Here is a 24,983-nt window from a genome sequence, read left to right as displayed (position 1 = left end):
ATACACTTTTTTTTCCAAAGCAAAATGTTAGGGTCAGAATGTATTAAGGTTTTAAATATTAAATAAAATCCTGTTCAGACCTAGAATAAGACAGTATACTAACTGCAGTCTGTAACCCACAAATAATTTCTCCTTATTCCTCTCAAATCCAAGAGCCAGGATTGTTAGTACACACAGAGAAATTTCTGTACTTTAACACTAAGACCAGAGGTTAAAAATACCTGGTCACAGGTGACAAATCAGGCACCTCAGAACCAAAATAGAAGAAATACTCTGAGCACTTAAAACAATCACGGTACAGTACTCTACGCAAGCCACAGTCAACAGAAAAAAGTATACACATAAAATACCGCCCCTTGGGATCACAAGGTCAGGAAATCGAGACCATCCTGGACAACATGGTGAAACCCCGTCTCTACTAAAAAAATAATGGCCGGGAGTGGTGGCACGCGCCTGTAGTCCCAGCTACTAGGGAGGCTAAGGCAGGGGAATCGCTTGAACCCGGGAGGCGGAGGTTGCAGTGAGCCCAGATCGCGCCACTGCACTCCAGCCTGGCGACCGAGCGAAACTCCATCTCAAAACAAAACAAAATAAAACAACAACAACAACAGCAAAAACCGCCCCTTTTTCCCCAGAGCCCAAAAGAAGTTAATGCCTATCACCCCAGGTTGCTCAGACCTAAAAATGTGTACACATAAGAGTACACACAGAAGAGCTAAAGAAATGAAGGACTTCACTGCAAAGGCAGAGGTGTCCAGCCGGGCACGGTGGCTCATGCCTGTAATCTCAGCACTTTGGGAGGCCGAGGCGGGCGGATCACCTGAGGTCAGGAGTTCCAGACCAGCCTGATCAACATGGTGAAACCCTGTCTCTACTAAAAACACAAAATTAAATGGGCATGGTGGCGCACGCCTGTAATCCCAGCTACTCGAGAGGCTGAGGCAGGAGAATCGCTTGAACCCGGGAGGCGGAGGATGCAGTGAGCTGAGATCGCGCCATTGTACTCCAGCGTGGACAACAAGAGCGAAACTCCATCTCAAAAAAAAAGAAGAGGTTTCCATAGGTTGCCTCACCTTCTCCAAGCCTAAAACCTCCGAGTTCAGCTACCCAGCTATTCCGAAGCTCAGGGATGCCTTGGAACTTCCTTTTCCTGTCTAACTTCACAAAAGGTCCCAGAAGGAGGAGTCACGTGATTTTTCAGGGTAAAAGCCTAGAGATCCCTAACACTCAAACCTGTCTCAAACTGAAGAGGGAAAATAAGAACCCTCTTTAAGCACACAGGTAAGACACACACAAGGCAGAAGGCAAATAAACGTATCCCTCAACTGAGGAGAGGCAAAGAAGAGAAACGATCTTTGCACCAGCTCTGTCTCTGTCTCTGTTTGTCTCTCTCAGTACCAAGGGCAGGGACTCTGGCAAGACCCCGCCCCCCCCAACTCCAAAGCAGGGTGGGCGGGAGGCAGCCTGAGGAGTCCCTCTTCCCGCGCGAAGCTCAGAGACCAAAGGACTCCCTATTGTGGGTCTACGGATGGTGACGGGAACCTGTCCCGATCGAGCTGAAGAGTAAACTGAGGGCTCACTAGGCCCTCACCGCAGCCACCGCCGCCATGGAGCTGACCGCTGTCACAGGACTCCGTCAGGGAAGCGGGAGGATGGCGCCGGCCCAGAGCCGACCCAAAGAGAATTCACGCCTCACACTGTGTGGGAGGCGAGGGTCCCGGAGCCTTACCTCGGACACTTCGTCCTCGTCACTGCCAGAGGCACCACCTCCACCCCCGGTCCTCAGCACGGCAGCCGCCAATTTGAAATCCAGCGCAGCGTCCCCTCCGCCGGCACCGCTGGCGCCGCCGCCGCCGACTCCCGGCGCTGGCCCGGCCTCCCCAAAGAGCCTCACGGTGCGGATCCCCAGACCGACCCCTCCCGGCGGAGGCGGCTCCGAGGCCCCAGCTGGGGCGGATCGCGGAGCCACAGAGTCCAGGTCCTCCTCAATGGAGGTGCCGCCGCCTCCGCCATCAGTCAGCATTGTTCGCACGCGGAGCCGGAGACGGTGCCGACCCACTTGCGGCCACCGCTGCCGCTGATCCCGGGAACGAGAGGAGCAGCAAGAGGAAGAAGCGTCTCCTTTCCCCCGTCCCAGCAGCGCCACTAACTTCTCACTGCCTAACCTGCTGCCTCCCGCCCCCGAGACTCGCCACTGGCTGCAATACCCTGGCGGCTGCAGATCATTGGCCAAAGTGACCCGTCGCTCAGGCTCTTCGTCACGCGCCGCTTGCTGGCTCGCAGCCGCCAAGCTGCGTTGACCCGCGCAGGCCTGGGCGGTTGCGAACACCCGCCTCCCACCCTTCACGAGCTGACTTCCGGTCTCTTTCTATGTCTATTGGCCAACCCGTCTGACTATCACATCACGACCTTAAAGTGGATTAGTTGGCCTTGTGGTCAGTCATAGTGACCCCAAACAATGGGAGAACTCATTGGCGCCATAAAGTGTCGGTCACTTTGTCGCGGGACGTCGCGTGGTACAATTGGCCTGTGAGAGTACCATTCATCCCGCCCTCATCTGAGGTGACGGGAAAGGGCCGGGAAATTTCCACTTCTGAATAAAATGACTGCTGAAGTGATGACCCGCAAGAATTGGTCAAATCTGGAGTAGACTTCACCCTGCACTTGGTGAAACTTGTACGTCAAGGATGCAAGAGGCGCCGAAGTAACGCAGCTCCCACCTGTCGCTCTCTGCTGGGCGCCGAGACTACGGCCGGAGAACAGCTGCATTGGGATTGGAGAAAGGAAGCCATCAGTCTTAGGGAGGCTCCACCTTCTTGCCATTGCCTGGTTGGAGGAGCGCAGCGTCAGTCACTAAGAGCGGTCACCACCTCTGGGACAGGTGAAGATGCGTAACCTATTTGCCGCGGGCTATTTGGGAGGGAATAGGGGACAGGGAACGGTGAGGGGACAGTCGAGGGGCAAGGTCGATCCTGCTTCGCGCCTCCCGCCTTTCCGAGTTGAGCCCAGCGCGCGGGTCTGAGGGACACCCGGGTAGCTCCTTGGGATGGCCGCCTAGAGGAGACTCGACCCGCCCGCGTGCCAGGACCTGGCCGCGCGCCGCAGTTCTACAGCCTTCGGGCGGGATCGCCCAGCGGGGCCGCGTTCTCCTGTTTGCGGACGGCTGCGGGCCTGAGGGCTGGACAGCGCCATGCCTTAGTACCGGGAACTGTCCCACGTAGGAAGGTGGGAATGCCGCTACCCGCGCGCGGAATCCGACCTCACGGTGGAACGGGGTGGTGAAGAGTGCGTGCTCCGGGGCAGTTTCGAGTTCTGGTGCTGCCACTTACTTGCTGCCTGACTTCGGCGCGTTTGCTGTTTCATTTTTGTGACTTTCAACTCGCTCCTCTGTGAAATGGGAGTAATATTAGTACCTTCCTCATTGGGTGGTTGTTACGAATAAATTAGGTGATAACGTAGCGCTTAGCAAAGTCCCAAACTTACAGGAAATACTCATTTTTGCTAGTTATTATCTCCTCTTCCTTCAGGAACTCTCTGCTCGCCCCTGGGTCCTACCAGCGCAACTAATTCCAGTTATAATCAGATCTGTGTGGTGCAAAACAAGGCTAGCTGTGGTGGTCTTGCCTCCTCTAAGGATGTCTCTTCCTCCCTGTATCCATCTCTCTATCTCTGTCTTTATCTTGTCAATAAAGAGGGGGTTTAAAAATGCTCAGATTCTATAGCGGGCGCCGTGGCTTACGCCTGTAATCCCAACACTATGGGATGCTGAGCCCAGATCATTTGAGCCCAGGAGTTCGAGACCTGCCTAGGCAACATGGTGAAACCCCGTCTCTACAAAAAATACAAAAATTAGGCTGGGCGCGGTGACTCACGCCTGTAATCCCAGCACTTTGGGGGGCCTAGGTGGGCGGATCATTTGAGGTCAGGAGTTTGAGACCAGCCTGACCAACATGGTGAAACCCCGTCTATACTAAAAATACAAAAATTAGCCGGATGTGGTGGTGTGTGCCTGCAATCCCAGCTACCGGGGAGGCTGAGGCAGGAGAATCGCTTGAACCCAGGAGGCGAAGGTTGCAGTGAGCCAAGATCGTGCCACTGCACTCCAGGTTGGGCGACAGAGCAAGATATCGTCTAAAAAAATAAATAAATAAATAATAATAATAATAATTAGACCAGCATGGTGGTGCACGCCTGTAATCCTAACTACTCAGGAGGCTGAGGCGGGAGGGAATCCCATGAGCCTGGAAGATGGAGGTTGCAGTGAGCCGAGATCCTGCCACTGAACTCCAGCCTGAGCGATAGAGCGGTGCCCTGTCTCCAAAAAAAAAAAAAAAAATTCTGTTTCCATCTAATCCTTTAATCAGAGATCACCAAAAAAGGAGTCTGGTGGTTTGTATGGAAAATATCCTTTGATCCCGAGAATGTCCATAGGATAACAGAATTTGGCTGAAAAAAAAATGGCCGGGCGCATTGGCTCACGCCTGTAATCCTAGCACTTTGGGAGGCAGAGGTGAGCGGATCACGAGGTCAGGAGATGGAGATCATCCTGGCCAACATGGTGAAACCCCGTCTCTACTAAAAATACAAAAATTAGCTAAGTGTGGTGGCGCATGCCTGTAATCCCAGCTACTCGGGTGTCTGAGGCACGAGAATCGCTTGAACCCAGGAGGCGGAGGTTGCAGTGAGCCGAGATCGCACCACTGCACTCCAGCCTGGCCACAGAGCAAGACTCAGTCTCCAAAAAAAAAAAGTCATTTTCTCCTCTCTTACAACTTTAACAAAGGCCTTTATATATCTCAACTGTGCAAGATTTAATGTTTCATCATCCTTAAACTGGGATCTGAAATTTTTATAAGAATATAATGATTTTTTTATGACTTTAAAAGTTGATTCTGCCAAACATTTATTTAAAAAACATTTTGAAGATCATAAACATTTCTTTGGCTTGGTAATTGCTCATTTTGACATTTCACATGTAAAGGATAGTGTTTTCTTTTTTTTTTTTCTTTTTTTTTTTTTTTTTTTTTTTTTTGAGACGGAGTCTCACGCTGTCGCCCTGGTTGGAGTGTAGTGGCGCGATCTCGGCTCACTGCAAGCTCCGCCTCTTGGGTTCACGCCATTCTCCTGCCTCAGCCTCCTGAGTAGCTGGGACTACAGGCGCCCGCCACCGCGCCCGGCTAATTTTTTGTATTTTTAGTAGAGACGGGGTTTCACTGTGGTCTCGATCTCCTGACCTTGTGATCCGCCCGCCTCGGCCTCCCAAAGTGCTGGGATTACAGGCGTGAGCCACCGCGCCCGGCCAAGGATAGTGTTTTCTATGAGCAGAACATGTTAGTTAAATGTTCTTTCTAGATAATAAATAAGTTGTAGAAAATAAAAAAAAAAGTCTTGTACCTATTCTACAGAACTATTTTAATGTAAATGCTATGTACATTGGCTTTAGTTAGCATTTGTGGAATTTAATTAGCCTATACCCTCAGTGCTGTTAAGTTTTCAAGGCATGTGTGACTAAGTCACAACCCAAACTAATAACACCAACAAAAGAAACCTAGCACTGCCCAACCCACTTCAAAGCTGGATTATCCAGAATTGGTATGGATACATCCTTAGGCAAAAACAGGTATTGACTGGTACAGCATTACAAAGGAATTACTTGTCATGCTTACTACTGATACAAAAATAATTTCTGAGGCAACTCCCTGAACAAACTCATTAAATTCTTTAAACAAATGCAGTGACTCTCAAGGACACAGGGAAAGGAAATATGGATATATATACATTTTTTTCAATTTATCTGAGAGAGAAGAAAACACTCTCTTTACTCAGTGCCTACCGACTAACCCCGAGTATAGCTAAAGAAATGTGATTGAGCAATAATCTTTGTTTCACCAGGACCTTTACTTGAGATACCTGTCAGTAGTTTGACAGTCAGTATGGGAATTAGGAACTTCCAGTCTCCTATATTTTGGTGACTGCTCTATAGAGTCTCTATTAAATGTGATTTAACGGCTGGGCATGGTGGCTCATGCCTATAATCCCAGCACTTTGGGAGGCCAAGGCGGGTGGATCACCTGAGGTCAGGAGTTCAAGAGCAGCCTGGCCAACATGATGAAACCCTGTCTCTACTAAAAATACAAAAAATTAGCCAGGCGTGGTGGTGGGCACCTATAATCCCAGCTACTCAGGAGGCTGAGGCAGGACAATTGCTTGCACCTGGGAGGCAGAGGTTGCAGTTAGCCAAGATCACACCACGGCACTTCAGCCTGAGCAACAAGGGTGAAACTTTGTCTCAAAAAGAAAATGTGATTCAATAGTTCCATATATACTACATTCCTATGGATTTAAAATTTGAAAACTCATTGAGAAATCATCACAATATCAAGTGATACATTTCATAAATAAATAAAATCACACTCAGGCCAGGTATGGTGGCTCATGCCTATAATCCCAGCACTTTGGGAGGCTGAGGTGGGTGGATCACCTGAGGTCAGGAGTTCAAGACCAGCCTGGCCAACATGGTGAAACCCTGTCTCTACTAAAAATACAAAAATTAGGCCGGTTGCGATATAGCTCACACCTGTAATTCCAGCACTTGGGAGGCCAAGGCGGGTGGATCATATAAGGTCAGGAGTTCAAGACCAGCCTGACCAACACGGTGAAACCCCGTTTCTACTAAAACTACAAAAATTAGCTGGGCGTGGTGGTGCGCACCCATAATCCCAGCTACTCAGAAGGCTGAAGCAGGAGAATCGCTTGAATCCGGGAGGTGGAGGTTGCAGTGAGCTGAGATCACGCCATTACACTCCAGCATGGGTGACAGAGCGAGACTCTGTCTCAGGAAAAAAAATGGAGTGGAGATTTGCTTAGTGGCAGTATCATAGCCAAAGGAATGATTATTGCTAATTGAAAACTTTTCCCAATACCCTGCCATGATGACTTGAAATATAGTCAGCACTGGCAATTTTGAGTCTCTATGGAATAAAGAAGAAAAGAAAAAAAAAGACAGTGGGAATATTTAGAGTCTACTTATAATGTGTTTCAAAGCACTCTGTTTTGACCATCTTCCAGATCAAGAAGGATAAAAAACACATGGCCGGGCGCGGTGGCTCACGCCTGTAATCCTAGCACTTTGGGAGGCCGAGGTGGGCAGATCGTGAGGTCAGGAGATCGAGGCCATCCTGGCTAACATGCTGAAACCCCGTCTCTACTAAAAATACAAAAAAAATTAGCCGGGCGTGGTGGCAGGCGCCTGTAGTCCCAGCTATTCGGGAGGCTGAGGCAGGAGAATGGCGTGAACCTGGGAGGTGGAGCTTGCAGTGAGCCAAGATTGTGACACTGCACTCCAGCCTGGACAACAGAGCAAGACTCTATCACAAAAAAAAAAAAAAAAAAAACCCTTATAAAAACTGTATAGCCAAAGGATTTTTATTTTGTTATTTTGTTTTTTGAGACAGGGTCTCACCCTGTCACTGGGGCTGAAGTGCAGTGGTACAATCACCTGCTCACTGCAGCCTCGACCTCTCAGGCTCAAGCAATTCTCCCACCTTAGCTTCCCAAATAGCTGGGACCACAGGATTGGACCACCATGCCTGGCTTTTTTTTTTTTTTTTTTAATTATTTGTGGAGACGGGGGTCTCCCTATGTTACTCAGGCTGCTGGCCTCTAACCTCTGGGCTCAAGCAGTCCTCCCGCCTCAGCCTCCCAAAGTGCTGAGATCATAGGTGTGAGCCACTGTGCCCAGCTAGCCCAAGGGTTTCTAAAACTTCTGAGACAATAAGAGGTTTCAAATCCCGTAATATGAGATTGACAAACTAAATTATAGATACAGGAACTTTAGCTACATGAAGTTCTTTCACATGCATCCTGCATTTTCTCCAGACATTTAATTCCTATATGCCAATCCATCTCAGTTCAGCCCATCTGTATAAGAAGTAAACCAACATATTTGTTGCACTTGGAGGTCATTTAACCTTTATAATGATCCTATTCAGATTTTACCCATTTTGTAGATGAGGAAGTTGAAACTTCAAAATTGTTAAATAACTTGCCCAAGGTTATAAGGCCAGTGTATAGAAAAGCCGGGATTTGAATTTATTTCTGCTTGGTCCCAAAACCCATGCTCTTCCCACTATATCACATCAATTCCATGGCAACCTCAAAAGCAGAGGAAATTCATCAGTCAGGTAAACATGCTTCAACCATTTTATCCTTCTTATAAATCTGCTAATCAGCACCCTAGGTGAAGTTATCCCTGACTACCATCAAATATATCTTCCTCCCTTATAACAGAAACATTTAAAACTTGTCTTCTGGTTTCTCCAACTATATTGTTAGTTTCTTAGACCATGTAATTTCACACTAAAAAAATCTAATAGTTTACACAAATTAGCCAGGTGTGGTGGTGGGCCCCTGTAATCCCAGCTACTCAGGAGGCTGAGGCAGGAGAATTGCTTGAGCCCAGGAGGTGGAGATTGCAGTTAGCCAAGATCGTGCCGCTGCACTCCAGCCTGGGCAACAGAGTGAGACTCTGTCTCAAAAAAAAAAAAAAAAATCTAATAGTTAATACATTCACATGGTTCAAATTTCAAAAAGAACAAAACAATTTGACACAACAGGCATGTGGAAAAAAGAATAAAATGAATATAAAATGAGGAAAAGAGTCTTTTTACTTTCCCCACTAAATACCTAGACCTCCTCTCATACACAAACCATGTTATTAGGTTTTTAGATATCCTTCTCAGGCCAGGAGCAGTGGCTCACACTTGTAATCCCAGCATATTGGGAGGCCAACATAGGAGGATTGCTTGAGCCCAGGAGTTTGAGACCAGCATGGGCAAAATAACAAGACCCCCATCTCTATAAAACTAAAAATAAATACATAACTTTGGTTCAATAAGCCACCCACCATAGTTTTCGATAAACAATAAAAATTGTTAAAGGAAGAGTACAAAATTTTTTCGTTTTAGCTGAATTGAGTAAATTGGGTTAGAACAAGGAGATACTGGAGTGTAGGAAACAAGCAATCTGGCTGCAGCTTTTTGCCCAGGTATGACATAATGAACACCTGGATTAGGGAAGTGGCTATCAGAATGGAGAAAAACTGTCAATAAGTGTAATCAGCATGAAGGTCAGGCACAGTTGCTCATGCCTGTAATCCCAGCACTTTGGGAGGCCAAGGCAAGAGGATCACTTGAGCCCAGGAGTTTGAGATCAGCCTGGGCAACAAAGCAAGACTCCCTATCGCTACAAAATAATAATAATAATAATAATAATAAAAGGTAGCCAAGTGTGGAGATGTGTACCTGTAGTCCCAACTACTTGGGAGGCTGAGGTGGGAGGATTGCTTGAGCCCAGGAGATCAAGGCTACAGTGAGCTATGATCACACCACTATTCACCAGCCTGGGTGACAGAGTGAGACCTTGTCTCAACAACAACAACAACAAAATCAGTATAACCTTTGCACCTGATGAAATGTGGGAAACAAAAGAGTATAGAAACAAAAGTTACTCCAGATCTATACAAACTTTCTGAAAATAAATGTGGCATTATGCATCATGATCCTTTCTTTAAATTTTTATTTCCACCTATTAGAATGGCTAAAGTCCAAATAAGTGGCAATACCAATTACTGGCAAGAAGGCAGAGCAGCAAGAATTCTCATTCTGGTGAGAATGCAAAACAGTACAGCCACTTTGGGAGAGAGTTTGAAAGTTTCTTCCAAGCTAAACGTGTCTTAGGCCAGGCGCAGTGGCTCACACCTGTAATCCCAGCACTTTGCGAGGCTGAGGCAGGTGGATCACTTGAGGTCAGAAGTTCAAAACCAGCCTGGCCAACATGGTGAAACCCTGCTTCTACTGCTACTACTACTACTAATAATAATAATACAAAATTTAGCCAGGCATGGTGGTGGGTGCTATAATCCCAGCTACTTGGGAGGCTAAGGCAGGAGAATCGCTTGAACCTGGGAGGCAAGAGATTGCAGTGAGCCGAGAGCCGAGATCACACCACTGCACTGCAGCCTGGGTGACAGAGCGAGACTCCATCTCAAAAAAAAAAAAAAAATCCAAGCAACAACAAAGTTAAACATGATGGATTTACCTTATGTGTTTGGTTTCAGAGAGCAATGAGAAGAACTTAGCCAAGGTAGAACATTAATTGCTGAGTCAGCCAGAAACCCCCAAACTTTCAACTGGACAGAAACACAGATTTACTGTAACTCTGTAACTGAAAACTTTTTTTTTTTTTTTTTGACAGGGTCTTGCTCTGTTAGTGAGTAGTGCAGTGGTGCAGTCTTACTACAGCCTCAACCTCCCAGGCTCAAGCCATCCTCCCACCTCAACCTCCCAAGTAGCTGGAACTACAGGCGCACACCACCATGCCAAGCTAGTTTTGTTTTGTTGTGTTGTGTTTTTTGTTTTTTGGTTTTTTTTTTGTATTTTTTGTAGAGACAGGGTTTTTGCCATGTTACCCAGGCTGCTCTCAAAATCCTGGGCTCAAGCGATCCACCTGCCTCAGTCTCCCAAAGTGCTGGGATTATAGGTGTGAGCCACCACACTTGGCCCACATTTTTAAAAGACATCAAGTTGTAGCTTTGCTTTTTGCAAAAGTTAAACATCTCTCTGCAGAAAGGTCATATTGGATGACAATGAAGATTAATCCACTCTTCCCCCAGGTGAGTCCTTGGTGAGTATTTTTGTGTATTGCTTCCATTGGAAGGATCGTACTGAAAATATGAGTGCTAGCAGTAATTCTATGAGCTTTCTCACTTCAGTACTAATTAAAAGGAAAAGCCCCCCAGCACAGTGGGTTACACCTATAATCCCAACACTTTGGGAGGCCGAGGCGGGCGTATCACAAGGTCAGGAGTTCTAGACCACCCTGGCCAATATGGTGAAGACCCGTCTCTACTAAAAATACAAAAATTAGCCAGGCATGGTGATGGGTGCCCATAGTTCCAGCTACTCGGGAGGCTGAGGCAGGAGAATCGCTTGAACCTGGGAGGCAGGAGACTCGCTTGAACCCGGGAGGCAGAGGTTGCAGTGAGCCGAGATTGCGCCAGTGCATTCCAGCCTGGGTGATGGAGTGAGACTCCATCTTAAAAAAAAAGGAAAAACCAAGAGTCACTTTGAGAAATAAATACCATTAAGTGTGTAGTTCCGCCCAGATGTTCTGGTCTACAGTTGTACAAGCTCTTTGACAAGAATAGGGTTCTAAGAACTGACAATCAAGGCCGGGCGCGGTGGCTCAAGCCTGTAATCCCAGCACTTTGGGAGGCCGAGGTGGGCGGATCACGAGGTCAGGAGATCGAGACCATCCTGGCTAACACGGTGAAACCCCATCTCTACTAAAAAATACAAAAAACTAGCCGGGCGAGGTGGCGGGTGCCTGTAGTCCCAGCTACTCGGGAAGCTGAGGCAGGAGAATGGCATGAACCCGGGAGGCGAAGCTTGCAGTGAGCTGAGATCCGGCCACTGCACTCCAGCCTGGGCGACAGAGCGAGGCTCTGTCTCAAAAAAAAAAAAAAAAAAAAAAAACTGACAATCAATAGGTTACTTGGAGAAATCCAGAACCCTACCTTATGCATTACAGTGAACCCCCTGCTTCTTCTATCCCACACTTGGTAAACCTGAAGCTAGTGACCCCAAATATCCTTTTTCACATGTCCTCTTACCACTGCAACTTAGGCAGCCACACCTACCTTTTATAGAAGCTCTCCTTGGCTGGTACCATGTCCTTCTGCCACAGACTTTAGAAGATCCCAGAATTGGTGAAAATTTTGAATCTTATGGTCTGAGCACTTTTTCTGATGAGAGAACAGCTAGATAGCAACCCCAGCAGCAAGAATCCTCTTATTTTACAAGTTATGGTGGCCTGGCATTTAGTGAATCAGCACTTTCGAGTCAGAAGAACCCTTGAGGGTTGTTTTAGTTTTTCACAATCCCCCCTCACCATTTTTTTTTTTTTTTAGACGGAGTTTCACTCTTCTTGCCCAGGCTGGAGTCCAATGGCATGATCTCGACTCACTGCAACCTCCACCTCCCAAGTTCAAACGATTCTCCTGCCTCAGCCTCCCAAGTAGCTGGGATTATAGGCGTGTGTCACCATGCCCAGCTAATTTTGTATTTTTAGTAGAGATGGGGTTTCACCATGTTGGCCAGGCTGGTCTCGAACTCCTGACCCGGGGTGATCCGCCCACCTCGGCCCCCCAAAGTGCTGGGATTACAGGTGTGAGCCACCACGCCTGGCCTTACAATTTTTTTTAAATAGAGGAGTAACTTGAGGAGTGAGTATTAGAATCAGTATCTCCCAATAAAATCTCTGAAGTGATTTTACATGACCCAATCATTACCCTCTGATTTTTCCTGTGAGAACCTGAAGTACATCCTTGCTTACCACAATGAGAAAGGAGCAGATCCAGGACTCCAACTCAAAGAGCAATTTGGGCTTATAAGTGAGGACTGGGTCACTCTGAAGTGACCCAGTCAGTTCAGTCTTGGAGACTCTTGTGGAGTGTTTGAACTCAACTCAGTTTGCCACACCCTTTTTTCATCAAGGCAGTCCCATAAATCAGGAGATACAGCATGGTGTTCACCTGCAGGGCAGGTAACAGTGCCACCTACCGGGTGTTCTTTCCCAAGGAAGTGGCTATGGCCCCAAAAGGACACTTGTAGAAAGTCTAGGCCAGACATGAGTCTGATATAAGCTCACAGAAGCTATTAAGATATATACTGGTCAGGACTCTACTCTTAAACTTTTCACCTAGAAGCCCTTCTTAGACCCTGGCATTTACACCTCTGGTGTCAAGGGAAAAAAAAGAAAAGAAAAACAGCCAAAATTGGACTTCTCCAGCAGAGATTTAGTCAACACAAAAGGTTCATCAGTTGAAAAGAATTGCATCACTGTTACAGAGTTATGTAGGACATACGGGCAGGCCTGTCTGTGGCCTCTGGAGTTTGGTTAAAGCCCTAAACTGTCCCAATGGCTCCACCCATAAGCTGGCAACATTTTAAATCAAGATTGAGCCATACTAGAGAGTCCAAAGAAAACAGCAATACTTTTCTGTATACCAGGGATTTCAAATGAATATTAGAATTCCTGGAGAGTGACTGAAGGGCTCAGAAATACTTAAAAACCCTTCAAAGCACTGGTTGACCACTATTCAGAGCCTGGTAATCCTCATGCCCAACAGTTACTCTCACAAGTTCCCTGTTGCACTCTCTGTATACCATTAGCAGTAGTGTAATTGATACAATCTTTAGGGAAATAAGTTTGGAGGTGCCTTCATTTTATTTTTTTGAAACAGAGTCTCTGTCGCCCAGGCTGGAATACAGTGGCGTGATCTCAACTCACTGCAACCTCCATCTCCTGGGTTCAAGCAATTCTCCTGCCTCGGCCTCCCAAGTAGCTGGGATTACAGAAATATGCCACCACGCTTGGCTAATTTTTGTATTTTTAGTAGAGACCGGGTTTCACCATGTTTGCCAGTCTGGCCTGGAACTTCTGACCTCAAGTGATCCATCCACCTCGGCCTCCCAAAGTGCTGGGATTATAGGCATGAACCACTGTGCCCAGTCCTTCTTCTTCTTCTTCTTTTTTTTTTTTTTTAGTGCACCTACCCTTTGATTTAGCAAATCCATTTCCAACTCTGGGGAAAAAGTGGCACAGAAACCCTCACACATTAACTCAAAAAAAAAAAAAAATTGTGTACAAGGACATTCATTAAAACCTTACTTGTCAGGGCCAGGCACGGTGGCTCACTCCTATAATCCCAGCACTTTGGGAGACTGAGGTGGATGGATCACTTGAGGTCAGGAGTTCAAGACCAGCCTGGCCAACATGGTGAAACCCCATCTCTAAAAAAAAAAAAAAAAAAAAAAGGACAGGGTGGCTCATACCTGTAATCCTAGCACTTTGGGAGGCCAAGGCGGGTGGATCACTTGAGGTCAGGAGTTTGAGACCAGCCTGACCAACGTGGCGAAACTTCATCTATACTAAAACATACAAAAATTAGCCAGGCATGGTGGCAGATGCCTGTAATCCCAGCTACTCGGGAGGCTGAGGCAGGAGAATCACTTGAACCTTGGAGCAAAGGTTGCAGTGAGCCGAGATCGCACCACTGCACTCTAACCTCGGTGACAAAGCGAGACTCTGTCTCAAAAAAAAAAAAAATTAGCCAGGGGTGGTGGTGCACACCTGTAGTCCCAGCTACTGGGGAGACTGAGGCATGAGAATCACTTGAAGCTGGGAAATGGAGGTTGCAGTGCGCAAGATCATGCCACTGCACTCCAGCATGGACAAAAGAGTGGGACTCCGTCTTAATACAAACAAACAAGCAAACCTTACTTGTCCATCAATAAGTAAGTGGTTAAGTTAGCTGCGATACAGTTATAACATGACCTACAATATACTTGTTAAAAAGAATGAAGAGGCCAGGCAGAGTGGCTCATGCCTGTAATCCCAGCACTTTGAGAGGCTGAGGCAGGCAGATCATGAGGTCAGGAGATTGAGACCATCCCGACCAACATGGTGAAACCTCGTCTCTACTAAAATACAAAAGATTAGTTGGCTGTGGTGGCTCACGCCTATAGTCCCAACTACTCGGGAGGCTGAGGCAGGGGGGAATAGCTTGAACCCAGGAGGCGGAGGATGCAGTGAGCCAAAATCATGCCACTGTACTCCAGCCTGGCGATAGAGCAAGACTCCATCTCAAAAACTAAATAAATAAATACATAAGTAAGTAAATAAATAAAAGAACGAAGAAAATCAGAAGGCTGATTGTGCATGGTACACTGCCAAGTGGGGTAAAAATGAAATTATTTCAGTTTTTTACTAGAAATATATCATTTTATTTCTGCATATATTGTTTGAATTTGTTTACAATGAGTATGTAATGCCTTTGTAACAAACAACTATTTTCCAAAACCATCCCAGTTATTACCTTAAAACCAAACTTTAGATAGTTGGTAGATTTTTTTGTTTTTAAAAATCTTTATTGTTATTATTAATGTGTTTAATAAATTAAGAAGAAAAATAAAATTTAAAAAATTTAGAATGTACTTTTTTGTGCAAAATCTAGGGAGTTGCATTTAACTCAGAGAAATGTGAAGTTAGGGAAGAAATATTTCACTTATACTTTGATATACACACACATACACGGGTATATTACCACAATTTTGTTGTTGTTTTTGAGACAAAGTCTTGCTGTGACACCCAGGCTGGAATGCAATGGCGCTATTTCGGCTGACTGCAACCTCCAATTCCTGGGTTCAAGCAATTCTCCTGCCTCAGCCTCAAGAGTAGCTGGGATTACAGGCATGCACCACCACGCCTGGCCTTTTTTTTTTTTTTTAAATATATATTTTTAGTAGAGATGGGGTTTTGCCATATTGGCCAGGCTGGTCTCAAACTCCCAACCTCAAGTAATCCACCTGCCTTGGTTTCCCAAAGTGCTAGGATTACAGGTGTGAGCCACCACACCCAGCCAATTCTTAGCCCCACCCAGCTAGACGGAGTCTCACTTTATCACCCAGGCTGGAGTACAGTGGAGCAGTCTCAGCTCACTGTAACCTCCGCCTCCCAGGTTCAAGTGATTCTTGTGCCTCAGCTTCTCAAGTAGCTGGGATTATAGGCATGCGCTACCACACCCAGCTAATATTTTATTTTATTTTACTTTACTTTTACTTTACTCTATTCTATTCTATTCTATTCTATTCTACTCTATTCTATTCTATTCTATTCTACTCTATTCTATTCTACTCTACTGTATTCTATTCTACTCTATTCTACTCTACTCTATTCTATTCTACTCTATTCTACCCTACTCTATGCTATTCTACCCTATTCTACTCTGTTCTACTCTACTCCTATTCTATTCTACTCTACTCTATTCTACTCTACTTTACTCTACTCTGTTCTACTCTACTCTACTCTATTCTATTCTATCCTATTTTATTTTATGACGGAGTCTCGCTCTCTCACCCAGCCTGGAGTGCAGTGGCTTGATCTCGGCTTACTGCAACATTCACCTCCCAGGTTCAAGCAATTCTTCTGCCTCAACCTCCCAAGTAACTGGGACTACAGGCGCCCGCCACCACGCACGACTCATTTTGTATTTTTAGTAGAGATGGGGTTTCACCATGTTGGCCAGATTGGTCTTGAGCTCCTGACCTCAGATGATCCCCCCGCCTTTGCCTCTCAAAGTGCTGAGATTACAGACAGGAGCCACCGCACCCGGCCATATTCCCACAATTCTCAGAGTATGGTCTATAGATTCCTGCAGCCCTCAAGACCTTTTCAGGGGAATCCATGAAGTCAAAACCATTTTCATTATAATTCTACTGTATTATTTTTCACTATATTGACTTTCGTAGTGATGGTACAAAAGCAATGGGGGGTAAAAATTTGCTGGTACTGCTGGGTATGATGATGCATGCCTGTAGTCCCTGCTACTCAAGAGGCCGAGGCAGGAGGATTGCTTGAGCCCAGGAGTTTAAGGCTACAGTGAGCTATGATCTCACCACTACAATCCAGCCTGGGCAACAGAGTGAGCTCCTGTTTCTAAAAAACAAAGATCGCTGGTACTTCAGCACAGTATTAGGCAATGGTATCAAACTGTACTAGCAGTAAATATATTCTTCCCCATTGGGCACTCAAAGCAGGAAAAGGCCAATTTTATTAAGAATCCTTGATGAAGCAGTAAAAATTAATTTTATTAAAACTTGACTCTTGAGTACAAGTGTTTTTAATATTCTATGTTAGGAAATGAGAAGGATACACAGAGCACTTCTGCTATTTATCAAAGTACATTGGTTATCTCAAGGAGCATAGCTATTTGGTTGCAAGCTGCATTGGCCTTTTTTTTTTTTTTCATAGAACACCATTTTTACTTGAAAATAGCACTGACAGGCAAATGTTGGTAATTCAGATGTGGATATTTGGCAGACATTCTCTGGAGCCTGTCACTTGAAGGAAAACACCTGACAATATTTATTTCCAATGATAAAATTCAAATCTTTGAGCAAAAATGAGAATTTTGGAAAATTGTACATATTACTGGTTGACAGTTTTCTAAAAGTTTTAAAGACTTTTTTGATGAGATAAATCATGGTATTAATAAATATTTTTTATATTATATAATAAAAATGTGTCAATGTTTGAAAGATCTGCACAGTTCAGTGAACCAATGTTTTCCAAATGACCAATCATGATGTTACAAAATCATACATGTGTAAAAGATCCATTGAAAGTATATTAGGCCAGGCGTGGTGGCTCACGCCTGTAATCCCAACACTTTGGGAGGCCAAGGCAAGTGGATCACTTGAGGTCAGGAGTTCGAGACCAGACTGGCCAACATGGTGAAACCCCATCTCTATTAACAATACAAAAATTAGCTGGGCATGGTGGTGAGCACCTGTAGTCCCAGCTACTCAGGAGGCTGAGGCATGAGAATTGTTTGAACCCGGGAGGCAGAGGTTGCAGTGAGCTGAGATGGCACCACTACACTCCAGCCTGGGCAACAGAGCGAGAGTCCATCTGGAAAAAAAAAAAAAAAAAGTAAGTAATAATAGGCCGGGTGTGGTAGCCCACACCTGTAATCCCAGCACTTTGAGAGGCTGAGGCAGGAGGATCACTTGAGCCCATGAGTTCCAGACTAGCCTGGGCAACATAGGGAGACCCTGTCTCTACACATAATTTTTTTAAATTAGGGCTGGGCACTGTGGCTCATGCCTATAATCCCAGCACTTTGGGAGGCCAAAGCTGGAGGATCACTTGAGTCCAGAAGCTCAAGATCAGCCTAGGCAACATGGCAAAACCCTGTCTCTACTAAAAATGCAAAAAAATTAGCTGGGTGTGGTGGCACATGCCTGTAGTCTGAGGGGGGAGGATCACCTGAGCCTGGGAAGTCAAGGCTGAAATGAGCAGTGATTGCAGACACTGCACTCCACCCCGGGTAACTGAGCAAGACCCTGTCTCAAAACAACACCACAAAATGAAAGTGTGTGATAGACCAATGGATTTTAATATAACAGAGTATGGACATTTTGTAGTTATGGTCTCAACCTTTAAGAAACTAACAGTTGTTGGATTTTGGTGTATTGAAGGGAATATCCAGTTATCTGAAAAATCTATTGAAGTATTTCTTCCTTTTCCAACTGCATAGCTGTGTTGAGCCAGATTTTCTTCATATTCTTCAACCAAAACACTCTTGCATTTGACTGAATACAGAAACAGATGCGAGAATCCAGCTTTTATAAAGCCAGACATTGAAGATGCCACTTTTCTCATTAAATATTTTTGTTTTGAAAAATATTTATTTAGCCAGGAGTGGTGGCTCATGCCTGTAATCCCAGCACTTTAGGAGGCCAAGGCAGGCAGATTCACCTGAGGTCAGGAGTTCAAGACCAGCCTGGTCAACATGGTGAAACCCCGTCTCTACTAAAAAAACAAAAATTAGCCTGGCGTGGTGGCATGCACCTGTAATCCCAACTACTTGGAAGGCTGAGGCAGAAGAATTGCTTTAACCCCAGCAGCCGAAGTTGCAGTGAGCCAAGATGGCATCAGTGTACTCCATCCTGGGCGACAGAACAAGACTCTGTCTAAAAAAAAAAAGCCGGGCGCAGTGGCTCACGCCTGTAATCCCAGCACTTTGGGAGACTGAGGCGGGCGGATCACGAGGTCAGGAGATCGAGACCATCCTGGCTAACATGGTGAAACCCCGTCTCTACTAAAAATGCAAAAAATTAGCCGGGCGTGGCAGCGGGCGCCTGTAGTCCCAGCTACTTGGGAGGCTGAGGCAGGAGAATGGCGTGAACCCGGGAGGCGGAGCTTGCAGTGAGCCGAGATCGCGCCACTGCACTCCAGGCTGGGTGACTGAGCGAGACTCCATCTCAAAAAAAAAAAATTTTTTTTATGTGTGTATATATATATATATATATACACACACACACACACGTATACATATTTATTTATAAAAAAGTTATGTTCACATTTATTAAATGAATTTATATATATATATTTTAAATCCCTCATTGGAAGATTTTTTTTCATGTGCCTACTGTGTCAAAGTAAGATTTTCTTTTCTTTTTTATTTTTATTTTTATTTTTATTTTTTGGTGACACAGTGTCACTTCGTCACCTAGGCTGGAGTGCAGTGGTGCAGTCTTGGCTCACTACAACCTCCGCCTCACAGGTTGAATCGATTCTCGTGCCTTAGCCTCCTCCAATAGCTGGGACTACAGGTGTGCACCATCACACCTGGCTTATTTTTATATTTTTAGTAGAGACAGGGTTTCACCATGTTGGCTAGGCTGTTCTTGAACTCCTGAGCTCAGGTGATCTGCCCACCCTAGCCTCCCAAAGTGCTGGGATTACAGGCATGAGCCACCTCAGCCGGCAGAAGATATTTTTTAATTCCCAGTTTTAACTTCTGACACAGTAAATATTGATACATATAACCCACATACATAAACAAGAGCTCTTTGGGTGTTTAATAATTTTTAAGGGTATAAAGGAGTTCTGAGACAAAAAGGCTTCAGAGCTGCTGCAGCACTATATAGCAGTTGCATTGGAGGCAGAAGAATGGAGGAGGTGAGGTATGGAGACTCTGCTGGGTTTGCTGTCTTTTTTCACTTAGTCAACTCTCATCTTTTAGCCCAGCAGTCAAAGCTTAGGAGCTAGAGCTTTGTACTGTGCTCTGGATGTTTCTGATGTGAATCTATGAAAGGGAAAATTTACTTCTTTTCCTCTTCCTCCCTCTCTATATCTCCAGGTAGGATTTGGGGATGCACAGGGCAAAGAGAGAGAAACTAGGATAGGGCAAGTGGGAGTGAAGGACCTTCCCAGCCATAAGGATTTTATTCAGAAACTGAAGTTAGATGGTTAGGACAAGCTATTAGAAGCAAAGCCTGTCCACTCTGGCTCAGGAACTGGGGTGAGCCAGGGAAATGACCAAAACCCTTCAGTGACCTTAAAAAAACCAACCAATTCTTCTAGGCCGCAGTGCAACATGGTTCATTAGAATAAGCCAACATGGAAAGAAATCAAGCTTAAAGAAAAAAAAAATGTAAACTCACATAGTAACAGCCTCTACTTTACTATTTACCTCTTCTTCCACCTCCACATCCACCTATTCCTTTCCCTCTTACCATCCATCCCTTCTCTGTGGCCTGAGCCCTATCTTTCCATAGGCTATTACTGATTGATTGAGAATGTTGTCATTTGGATGGAGAATTTAGGAGTAAGGCATTTCACCACGATTTGCGTCCCCTCTATGCCATTTTTCACCATGATTTGAGTCTCCTCTATGCCATCATACCCTCTGGCTATGATGATCTGGTATGATCTTTAGCAAGCAACTCCCCTCTCTCCTCTAGACCCTCAGTTTATGTTTTTTGTTGTTGTTTTGTTTTGTTTTGTTTTGTTTTTGAGAAGGAGTTCCGCCCTTGTTGCCCAGGCGGGAGTGCAGTGGTATGACCTCAGCTCACCACAACGTCCGCCTCCTGGGTACAAGTGATTCTTCTGCCTCAGCCTCCCAATTAGTTGCATGCTACCACGCGCGGCTAATTCTGTATTTTTTTAGTAGAGATGGGGTTTCTCCATGTTGATCAGGCTGGTCTCAAACTCCAAACCTTAGGTGATCCTCCCACCTCGGCATCCCAAAGTGCTGGGTTACAGGCATGAGTCACCGCGCCTGGGCACAGTTTTTGTATTTAAAAAAATTTTTTTTTCAGTTTCTGTATTTTTAAAATGAGATTACCTTTCAGCTCTGTGATCCTATGGTTATCAATAAACAGGAGATAAGTCTAGGTTGGAACTAAGGTCTCGGAAATAAATGTAGTGTCATTGAAAATACCAGAGGAGGCCGGGCGCGGTGGCTCACACCTGTAATCCCAGCACTTTGGGAGGCCAAGGCGGGCAGATCACGAGGTCAGGAGATCAAGACCATCCTGGCTAACACGGTGAAACCCCATCTCTATTAAAAATACAAAAACTTAGCCAGGCGTGGTGGTGGGCACCTGTAGTCCCAGCTACTCAGGAGGCTGAGGCTGGAGAATGGCGTGAACCCAGGAGGTGGAGCTTGCAGTGAGCCAAGATCATGCCACTGTACTCCAGTCTGGGCGACACAGCGAGACTCCGTCTCAATTAAAAAAAAGAGAAAGAAAAGAAAATACCAGAGGAGGCGGGGCGTGGTGGCTCACGCCTGTAATCCAAGCACTTTGGGAGGCTAAGACAGGCTGATCACCTGAGGTCGAGAGTTCAAGACCAGCCTGACCAACATAGAGAAACCTCATCTCTGCTAAAAATACAAAAATTAGCCGGGCGTGGTGACACATGCCTATAATACCAGCTACTCGGCAGGCTGAGGCTGGAGAATCGCTTGAATCTGGGAGGTGGAGGTTGCGGTGAGCGGAGATCATGTCATTGCAGTCCAGCCTAGGCAACGAGAGCAGAATCCTGTCTCAAAAAAAAAGAAAAGAAAAGAAAATAGCAGAGGAAGCCAGGCACAGTGGCTCACACCTGTAACCCCAGCACTTTGGGAGGCTGAGGCAAGCAGATTACTTGAGCTCAGGAGTTTGAGACCAGCTTGGCCAACATGGTGAAACTCCATCTCTACAAAAGATACAAAAATTAAACAAGCATGGTGGCAGGCGCCTGTAGTCCCAGCTACTTGGGAGGCTAAAGTGGGAGGATCGCTTGAACCCAAGAAGCAGAGGTTGCAGTGAGCTGAGATCCCACCACTGCACTCCAGACTGGGTGACACAGCAAGACTCTGTCTCAAAAATAAATAGAGAAAATAGCAGAGGATCTAGTGAAGAAACATGGTCTAGTTTGCATCACTGCACATTATAATCCCCTTTGTAAGTGGATATATTAATGGAAGGTGAACAAACATGTCTGAAAACAACCTGGAGAAACCTCCCAAGGCCATGATTCTTCCCTTGGGTTCACTTAACTAGTAGGTTCCTGGAACTGGTACTGGAAAATTCCCCAGTTCTTGTCCAGAAGTGCTAATTCCTTTGGTCTTAGAGGCCCTAGAGGTTTTCAACCTCCCCATTTTGACCTTCCTGTTAGGTTCTGGCCCCTACCATTCTTTTTATTTTTTAACAGCTTTATTTTTTATTATCTATTTTTTTAGAGACAGAGTGTTGCTCTGTTGCCCAGGATGGAGTACAGTGGTGCAACCATAGCTCACTGCAGCCTGAAACTCCTGGACTCAAGCAATCCTCTTACCTTGGCCTCCCAAAGTGCTGGGATCACAGGCATGAGCTACTGCACCCCCACCTTAACAGCTTTCTTAAAATATCATTCACATATCACACAATTCACTCAAAATGTTCAAGTCAGTAACTTTTATTATATGCAGAGCTGTGCAACCATCACATCTGTTTTTTTGTTTTTTGTTTTTTTTAACTTTTAGAGATGGCATCTTGCTATGTTGCCCAGGCTGGAGTACAGTGGCTATTCACATACAAGATCATAGCACACTGTGGCCTCTAACTCCTAGCCTTAGCCTCCTGAGTAGCAGGAACTACAGGTGTGTGCCACCATGCTGTGCTTATCACATCTATTTTAGAACATTTTCATCACTCCTAAAAATAATTCCTGCACCCCATAGCCATTATCCCTAGGCCCCCAGCCCTAGGCAACCACTAGTTTACCTTATGACTTTATAGATTTGCCTATTATGGATATTTCATATAAATGGAATAATATAATATGTGATCCCTTGTAACTGGCTTCATTCACTTAGAATGATGTTTTCAAGGTTTATTCTTGCTGTAGCATGTATGGGTGCTTCATTCCATTTTATGGCCAAATAATATTTCACTGTATGGATATAACACATTTTACTTATCCATTCATCATTTTGGACTGGTGACTCATTTGGGTTATTTCTACTTTTTGGCTATCATAAATAATGCTGCTATGAACATTTGTGTATATCTTTATGTGGATATAAGTTTTAAATTCTCTTGGGTCCCTTATCAGTTTTATATTTGCAAATATTTTATCCCATTCTGTGGGTTGTCTTTTCACTTTCTAGGCAGTGTCATTTGGTGCACAGAAGTTTTTTATTTTGATGATGTCCAATTTTTTTTTCTTTTGTTCCTTGTGCTTTTGGTATCATATCTAAGAAACCATTGCCAAATCCAAGGTCATAAAGATTTATACCTATGTTTTCTTCTAAGAAGTATTTTAGCTCTCACGTTTAGGTTATTGATCCATTTTGAGTTAATTTTTACATATGATGTGAAGTAGGTGTTCATCTTCATTCTTTTGCGTGTGGATATCTGATTTTCTCAGCACCATGTATCAAAATGATGATCCTTTCAGTCAGGCACGGTGGCTCATGCCTGTAATCCCAGCACTTTGGGAGGCTGAGGCGGGTGGATCACCTGAGGTGAGGAGTTCGAGACTAGCCTGGCCAACATGGTGAAACCTGACTCTACTAAAAATATAAAAATTAGCTGGTGTGGTGGTGCACGCCTGTAGTCCCAGCTACTTGGGAGGCTGAGATGGGAGGATTGCTTGAACCTGGGAGGCTGCAGTGAGCCAAGATCATGCCACTGCACTCCAGCCTGGGCAACAGAGTGAGACTATATCTCAAAAAAAAAAAAAAAGAAAGAAAGAAAAAGAAAAAAAAGAAAAAGAAAAAAGACTATTGTTTCACCATTGAATTGTCTTGGCAACCTTATCAAAAATTAATTGACCATAAATGTGAGGGGTTTTTCCTGGACTATCAATTCTACTTATCTGTATGTCTATCCTTATGACAGTACCACACACTGTCTTGATTATTATAGCTTTGTAGTAAGTTCTGAAATCAGAAAATGTGAGTCCTCCAACTTGGTTCTTCATTTTCAAGATTGTTTTGGTTATTCTAGGTTGGCCCCTACTATTCTTACCCCAAGTGGCAAGACTCCCTTGCCCACACTACTTTTTCCAAGGCATTAATTATGGTGACCTATAAACCCTAATCCTCATCCTCTCCAACCTCATCCTGCAATATTCTCTCTCTCACTCCACTCTAGCGAGATAGTCCTTCTTTCAGTTTCTCAAACATTCCAAAGTCTTTCCTGCCTGATGGCCTTTGAACCCCTATTCCCTTTGCTAAGAATGTTTCCCTCCACCCTCCACTTCCTCCTTCCTTTTATCAAGACTAACTTTCTGTTGCCCAGGCTGGAGGAAAGTACAGCAGTCTAATCATGGCTCTATGCAGCCTCAAATTCCTGGGCTTGAGCAATGCTTCCATCTCACCCTCCCTCATAGCTGGGACTACAGGCATGTACCACTACACCCAGCTTATATGTATTTTTCTACTAGAATGTCTCCATTCTAGTAGGGGAGACAGAAAAATACAGGAGAGGAAAGATCATGTCTTAGTTAACACTGAATTCCTACTGCCTGGCATATAATAGTTATGTAATATGCATTTGTTTAATGGATGAATGAATGAAAGACCAGTCAATCCCTGGACAGCCCTTTAGTAGGATTCAGCATCAGGAAAAGAGGAAAGAGGCAATGAACTTGGCCCTCAAACCAGGGTTGCTTTCCTTGTACTCACCTCTCATTTTGTGCCAGTCAGCAATTCCTCCCTCCTTTCATTCAAATAATTACCCCAAACTCTCCTCCTAATGAATATCTATGTACCTTTGAGAAGTAGATACAGACACATTCCTGCCTTCCCCAATCTCTGCTCTGGATTGCCTTCAGGGAAAAAAAAGCCAAAGATGTCTCTGACAATAGTGTATATGGACAAGTACACCCTCAGATTCATTTGCAGAGATAAAAATCTAGAGTATTGGGAAGCATGAGACACCAGACAAGGGTATAGAAGAATACAGAACTAAGAAGGTAAGAATTCAGAACCTCAGGGAGAATCAGAATCTCAGGCAGAGAGCTTGGGAATTCACATCACAACCTTTGATTCTAATGCCTGCAAAAGTTTGAGAACCATTGTCCCATAGCTACAGACTGGAGAG

General features: G+C 45.1%; 2 protein-coding genes, 1 long non-coding RNA gene and 1 pseudogene across 19 annotated transcripts in view; 2 read left to right on the top strand and 2 right to left on the bottom strand.

Annotated features, from left to right (window-relative positions):
• LOC101003154 (ankyrin repeat and KH domain-containing protein 1) overlaps window positions 1–2,187 on the bottom strand; it is a 140,988-nt gene extending 138,801 nt beyond the window's left edge. For 14 of the 17 annotated variants that reach the window (XR_002522773.1, XM_021939732.1, XM_021939735.1 and 11 more), the window contains exon 1: window positions 1,730–2,171. Coding sequence is in view for 16 of the 17 variants with exons in the window: in XM_021939732.1 (XP_021795424.1) it covers window positions 1,730–2,023 (294 nt within the window). In the remaining variant the exon portion in view is untranslated. Of the gene's footprint in view, window positions 1–1,729 lie in introns of all 17 variants that reach the window. The other 3 variants (XM_021939730.1, XM_021939746.1, XM_021939739.2) reach the window with 2 other exon arrangements.
• A 589-nt stretch (window positions 2,188–2,776) lies between these two features.
• On the top strand, window positions 2,777–3,708 carry LOC110743538. The gene is made up of 2 exons (XR_002522774.1): window positions 2,777–2,881; window positions 3,528–3,708. It is a non-coding gene; the product is annotated as an uncharacterized LOC110743538 (long non-coding RNA).
• Window positions 3,709–6,855: 3,147 nt separating this feature from the next.
• LOC116275202 lies at window positions 6,856–6,979 on the top strand (annotated as a pseudogene).
• A 10,908-nt stretch (window positions 6,980–17,887) lies between these two features.
• SLC4A9 (solute carrier family 4 member 9) overlaps window positions 17,888–24,983 on the bottom strand; it is a 31,268-nt gene continuing 24,172 nt past the window's right edge. The window contains exon 21 of the mRNA XM_021939724.2: window positions 17,888–18,215. The gene's annotated coding sequence lies outside the window, so the exon portion shown is untranslated. The remainder of the gene's footprint in view (window positions 18,216–24,983) is intronic.

The sequence above is a fragment of the Papio anubis genome, chromosome 5 (assembly GCF_008728515.1).
Source record: "Papio anubis isolate 15944 chromosome 5, Panubis1.0, whole genome shotgun sequence".
Classification (NCBI taxonomy): domain Eukaryota; kingdom Metazoa; phylum Chordata; class Mammalia; order Primates; family Cercopithecidae; genus Papio; species Papio anubis.
The sequence above is the reverse complement of the archived record's forward strand: the minus strand, read 5'-3'. Positions and strand labels throughout refer to the sequence as shown.